Here is a 6,987-nt window from a genome sequence, read left to right on the forward strand (position 1 = left end):
TTTTTAAAACAATGAGATATAAAACTTGATATCACAAGGAATAATATGAAATTTGTTTGAATATGGCTTCTGGTAATTCGTTTTTAAGAAATCATTAAGCAAAATAAGTAACATAGTAAGTAAAGCTATTTTTTTGATCGGCGGCAGTAGCGAAAACGGGAGGCATTTTATATTGTATAAAAAAACTTGTATAAACACATTAACACTTATGAAATATCTTATACTATATAAAAGTGAAATAAATTTTCATAAAAATTTTCATAATGGTAAGCACTAATGTGCTCATTAGGTTGAGCACAACTGCAATCGGAGAACATCCTTGATATTGTATTGTTGCAAAAACTAATAGCCATGTATACAAACTGAATATAATTACATAGCTGAATAACTAATAAAAAATATGCAATATTTCTGACAATGACAAATGTTAAATCTAATAATATACGTATCATTGAATGCAATATTAATAGTCTTACACCAACTTTTTATGCGAAAACGCAACTTCTGAATAATATAATCGCAAATCTATTCTCGCCTGTGAACTCATTGGAGACTGGAAAAAGGAAATGTCATAACAAAATCATTTAGAATCATAATTCGCTGTTTGCGCATGTCTAATTAGTTAAATCGATTTATTACGAGAACTTAGCAAACTTAAAACGTAATTATTTTCAACCTTTATAATTTATATCTTGCATGTTGTAATCTTGAACTATGATCCGTTTTTTTTTTCACGTATATGACAATTATTTGAAAAGTTTTGAACCTCAACATGAAGATGGTATTACTCGTGAAAATCATTCTGTATTATAATCATACATATTTTGAAAAATAATTGTGAATATATCCATTATGAACGCTCAGTTGTTGTTTGACAATCATTTGCCCAATGATGTCAATGTTTTTGTAAAAATTGAAAAAATTGGATATCGATGATCGCTATAACAAAAATTTACGAATTGCGATTCGAATTAATTAACACTGAGAAAAAAAAATTTATTCAACAAGAAAAATGTTATTTGACTCAACAAAATGCTGCGGTCGAATACAAATAAATATCAATTATGTAATAACAGCAAAGTATTTTGTTCAATTACTATACAATTTTAAATTTGGCTCAATCAAACTAAGTTATTGCAGACAAAATGTTTATTTGATTTGAGAATATATATTTAATTGAATAGTAACTTATTTTGATTAAATAACATTAATTGAGATAAAAGGATATGTGTCAAATAAAAAATATAATAGAACCAAATTTATATTTAAAATGAAAACATATCATTAACGCTCAACTTTTTTACAGTAGAAATTTGTACATACCAATATTATCGTGACATTCATGTATAGTTTATTTGATTAAACATAATAATAAGTCATAGTGACAAAATAGACAGTAGATAGAACTTTATATTTATTTGATGCGATAATATCTTTTTAATGAAGTAAAATATTTTGATTATCTCATAATAATTTAAGTTGAACAAACTATCTTTCTTGTTTGTTCAGATATTTGAAGTATATTGAATATGAAGACGTCTTAGTTTAACAAAATATTTGTTTCCCTTGAAAATCATTATGGTTAATGTAACATAAAAAGTCTTGTCAAAAACTAACTAATTTATTTGAGTAACCGTTATTTGATTAACTTTAACGAAAAAAAAACTTTTTTTGTTATTGCTTTTTGTTATGTTTTGTTATTGCTACTATTTTTCCAGTTCAATTTGTTATTTATTGGTTTCGCATATCTATATATGTTTCTTGTCTTATCAACTACAATTAATTATTGAAAGGTCAAGATTTGAACCGAACGATAACCTAAGACCGCGGTCCGATTCATGCTCACAACGCTTAAAAATCATTTCATCCTTGTTCTTTGTCAAATGTTAAACAAAGACAAATGATGCTCATGAGCGTTGTCAGCATGAATCGAATCACTTACGCTAAACTAATCACACGCTTGTGATCGATTGGTGTCATTGCCAATGTTACTTATATCTACTCCTATTGTAATCATTCTTTCATGCCTCTGCTGACAGTTTAATATTATTATTTGAAGAGATTACATGGAAATGAAATAATACGCTGGTATTTGTTCACTTAGTTTGGAAATGATAATGACAAAGCGATTCTCTGTCTCGAGAGATCGTAGCGAGCGTGTTTCGTTTCGCTGCGATCTGAGCCTTCACTATTTTTCAGTAATATTTTTAATAACAGACATTCAACAAATATTCATTGCAATTAAATTGTCTCGCTCATAAAAGTTTTCTATAGATAAAATAATAAATAGTTCTCCAAAGTATCATTTGAAAGCACTTCAAACAGATACAAAACAACAGGTACAGAACATTATGAAATTTAAGGTGTGTTCGGGAAGACACAAATGATGTTCTATTAAAAAAAAATCAGTTCGACTTTGATGATAGATATTTACTGCCCAAGGTCAAGCGGATATGATCAGTGAATAGATCTTTTTAAATCACACAACTTTTGTCTGAAAACATTTTTTTCAAAAATGCTTTACTTTCAAGATATTCGATCATTTCCAGACTTTAACATCCTGTATGCATAGATATATACATATTTGTATATACATATTTGTATAATGTTAATTAAAAGTTTAGTAGCGCGCGCGAAGTGCGCGCCTGTGTAGTAAATACAAGAAATGAATGAAAGGTAATGAATAAAAGAAGATCACTATTATCGAATTTAAAATTGAAAATGTTCTGATGTACTATCGACTTCGATCAAATTCGGTCGCTCCAATATCATCTTAAAACCTTATTTGGAGGATTTATTTCACATGTGAAATACTACGCTCTTTATATATTCTTTCTCAGGTGATTCTTATTTACGAGTTAATGTATCTTCGCCGTAATCTTCTGTTGGCAGAGATGCATAATGCTCATGGACGAGTGTATGCTCATGATTTTCGTGATAACATTTTGTTAGCAACGAACTACAATGGCATCGATTAAAAAACTTAATAACTTGAAGACATAATATACAACGGATGGATCGTTATACATATTTTGTTGCCGTCATATTTTCATAACGCGGGATCGAGAATAGAAGTCGTAGCAGTCACAGGGTCTTAAGTTGTAGAAAATTAACCAATCACAGTCGAATATAAAAAGAATAATCAATGATTGATCAATTTTCTACTTTTCGATTTAAAATCCTACGATTTCTATTGTAGATCCCGTATAATGTTCATGATAGAATGATTAATCATTCCTTGTTGTTATGTCATTTTACCGACAGCATAACATACCGCTATTGCTAACCGTTTGTTTTGAAAATTTCATCAACTGATTGCATACATAAGCAATTACGTCGCTGTATTTGTAACGTGTACTATTTTTATGTCAGCAAATGTATGCCAAATATGTATAAGACAATTCATACAATGCATCAGTTTGTTCAATAATCTATACTAAATCACGCTTGATTATCTTGTATTAATAAAAGATATTTTTGTCAAATTAAATGTAAAATTGTAAAAAACATTAATGATTTTAATGATATTTTGCTATAGATTACAGAAAAATGGCAAATGATCGTTTAGATATGGTAATATTTGGCGCTACTGGATATACTGGAAAATATGTAGTGAAAAATGCAATCCATATGTGTAAGGATCAGAAAATGAAGTTCGGTATTGCTGGTCGTAGAAAAGAAGCTCTAGACGCAGTTGTTAAGGAATTTGTCTCAGATATTGGTATATTTAAAACTTAGAACTGATTATTCCAATTATAATATTGTAATAAATCACTTTATTTATTATTTGCAAATGTTATCATGTTACATACATGTTATTAGCGGATGTATCTGTTATTCTGGCTGATGTAAAAGATGAGGAATCTCTTAAGAAAATGACGGAGCGAGCAAAGATACTTGTCAATTGTTGTGGTCCATACAGATTTTATGGAGAACCCGTTATCAAAACATGCATTGCTACTTGTACTCATTATGTTGATATCACTGCTGAAGAACAGGTAATTCAACAACGTTTATGCAATAGTACAATGATCAATTGATCATGATTTCTCTCTGATATCTTATTATTTTATTTAGTTTATGATTGAAATGGAATTAAAATATAACGAAGCAGCAAAAGAAGCTGGCATCTACATAGTAAGCGCTTGCGGCTTGGACTGTATTCCTAGTGAGTTGGGAGTTATTTTTACGCAACAGAAATTTGAAGGAGAAATGAATGCTATTGAAATATATATGAGCATGTGGTTAAGCGCTATTGACAAGATAGGTCCGATTTGCAATTATGGAACTTGGATAACTTTTGTATACAATCTGGCTCATGCAAAGGAATTACCTGCATTACGCAAAAAATTATATCCTATCAAGTTGCCTGAATTCGTCCCGAAATTAAAATCAAGGTATACACGATTCTATATCTTATATGTCTTGCGTATATTCATAAATCATATTTTTTCAACAATAACTACTAACAATAAATCAAATATTGAGTGTGGGAAAAAGTTTTTTCACTAGATGGCATTAAATGCTCAGCAATGAGCAACTACTAATCGCATCGGCAATACTAGACGTGCGTTTAAAAAGTGACATTTTAACCTTTGTTTTGAGCCGAAAAGCCAAAAGATTGAAATCGGTGAAGTGTATCAAAAGTTATTTTATTTTGAAAATGGTGGAAATAAATAAGGAAAAAATTCGCTACATTTTGCAGTATCACTACGATAAACGCAAGATTGCTGCACAGGCTTGTGAAAAAATTTGCGCTGTTTACGGTGAAGATACTCTATCAAAATCAGCACGGAAATGATTCGCTCGCTTTCGTGCTGGAAATTTCGATGTGAAAGATGAACCTCGTTCCGGTCGACACTGAAAAGTCCGATGAAATCATGGTAAACGTCGAGCGTGATAAGCATGTGAGCACTGTGGAGATTGCCAGGGAACTAGACATCGACCACAAAACAGTTTTAAATCATTTACACAAAGCTGGATACAAAAAGAATCGATGTTTGGGTTTCTCACGAGTTGAGTGTTAGGAACATGATGGACTGAATTAACATTGTGATACGCTGAAACGGAATGAAATTGATTGAGCCATTTCTGAAGAGAATGATAACTGGTGATGAAAAATGGATAGGAAAAATGGATCTACGATAATCCAACTAAAAAAAGATCGTGAATAAAGAAAGGAAAGAAGGCGCAAGCAATCGCAAAACCTGGATTGACGAGGAAGAAGGTGATGTTGCGTGTGTGGTGGGACTGGAAGGGAATCATTCACTATGAGCTGTTATCGTCTAATCAAACAATTAATTCCGAACTCTACTGTGAACAACTGCAGAAATTACAACAAGCAATTGAGAGGAAGCGGCCAGAATTAATCAATAGGAGAGGTGTCATCTTCCATCACGACAACGCTCGACCACACACATCTTTGATGACTCGGCAAAAATTGCGAGAGCTTGGCTGGGAGGTTTTAATTCACCATATAGTCCTGACATAGCACCCTCAAACTAGCATTTGTTTAGATCTCTGCAGAACTTTCTTAATGATGTAAAGCTAGGTTCAAAAGAGGCCTGTGAAAATCACTTGAAGCAGTTTTTCAGAAACTACAGAAGTTCTATCGCAATGGAATTATGGCTCTGCCCCAAAAATGGCAAAATATTATAGAAAATAATGGAGCATATTTGGTTTAAATAAATTGATTTCAATACTCTAAGAAAAACACTTTAATTTTACTAAAAAATCGCCACGAACTTTTTCCCATACCCAATATAAATAAATTTTCTGTATGCGTATATAAATGTTTAGACAATATGCAAGTTAGTGCAATATTGATAAAAAAAAATAGTTATTATAATAACAATAAGCAGCGTTAATAATTCCATTTATTTTGCAGAAGTGTACTGCACCGAAGTGATGTTTCTGAAGGATGGTCCTCACCATTTCCGAGTATCGATCGTTCAGTAGCTCTTCGTACACAGCGATTCTTATATGAGAAGTATAAAGAGAGACCTGCACAAGTTCAATTTTATGTTACATTGAAGTTAGTATAGGAATGAATATTGACAAATAATTTTTGTTAAATTCTGTATTTACTTTATTAAATTTTTCTTAAATTCTGTATTTACTAATAGATATTTCTTCGAATTCCTGATGATGGCTACTATCGGTATGTTTATATTAGTTCTGTCTCGCACAGCATGCGGTCGGAATTTACTTCTAAGAGTATGTGTGCAAGTACTTGCGCGATTGTCAAAATATCATTTAAATAATACAAAATAATAACATATGATATTTGCAGTATCCGGCTCTGTTTTCACTCGGTATCATAAGCTCAAATCTGGAAATGCTGAAACCGACATATTTTTCTGTTACGTTCAATGCTAGTGGATGGACTGAAAAATTGGCTGAACCTACCGATAAACACACAGATCCACCTAATAAAAAAGTAATCACTAAAATGTCTAGTGATTCTCCCGGATATGAATTAACTAGCATCACAGTGATCTTATCGGCAATAACAATTCTTAACGAAACTGATAAAATGCCTGACAAGTTAGTAAATAATTAATTACTTATCAATGTAACACTGTCCATTTTTGGAAAATTTAAAAATTATTCACTTATAGCTTGAGATAATTAATGACAATTGAAAGACAATTAATTACATGTTGAATATTGATTTTTTATTTTTATGTATTAATATTTTTACAGCGGAGGAGTACTTACTCCCGGTGCTGCATTTGGTAAAACATCTCTGATCGAGAAATTGATAAAACATAATATTAAATTTGAGGTGATATCGTCTATGGAGAAATAAAGATAAGAACATTGTATTTAATTCTGTTATGTACTATATTTTAACACATTTTATTTTTACGCTTGATTTTAATGCTAACATTTGTTGTAGTATAAACTTTTATTTTATACACTTATATTTCATAATATTTCAATAGGAAGATATTTATAAGACATTATATATATATAAATATATAT

The 6,987-nt window shown here is 30.7% G+C and overlaps 1 protein-coding gene across 1 annotated transcript in view; it reads left to right on the top strand.

Annotated features, from left to right (window-relative positions):
* The window catches only part of LOC108692194 (saccharopine dehydrogenase-like oxidoreductase), a 30,501-nt gene that overhangs the window by 22,959 nt on the left and 555 nt on the right, over positions 1 to 6,987 (top strand). Inside the window, exons 2-8 of the mRNA XM_018200353.1 lie at positions 3,539 to 3,721; positions 3,823 to 3,998; positions 4,078 to 4,397; positions 5,888 to 6,034; positions 6,126 to 6,216; positions 6,293 to 6,546; positions 6,706 to 6,824. Coding sequence (XP_018055842.1) covers positions 3,550 to 3,721; positions 3,823 to 3,998; positions 4,078 to 4,397; positions 5,888 to 6,034; positions 6,126 to 6,216; positions 6,293 to 6,546; positions 6,706 to 6,811 — 1,266 coding nt within the window. The 5' untranslated portion in view covers positions 3,539 to 3,549 and the 3' untranslated portion in view covers positions 6,812 to 6,824. The remainder of the gene's footprint in view (positions 1 to 3,538; positions 3,722 to 3,822; positions 3,999 to 4,077; positions 4,398 to 5,887; positions 6,035 to 6,125; positions 6,217 to 6,292; positions 6,547 to 6,705; positions 6,825 to 6,987) is intronic.

This window comes from Atta colombica, unplaced genomic scaffold (genome assembly GCF_001594045.1).
Source record: "Atta colombica isolate Treedump-2 unplaced genomic scaffold, Acol1.0 scaffold65, whole genome shotgun sequence".
NCBI lineage: Eukaryota > Metazoa > Arthropoda > Insecta > Hymenoptera > Formicidae > Atta > Atta colombica.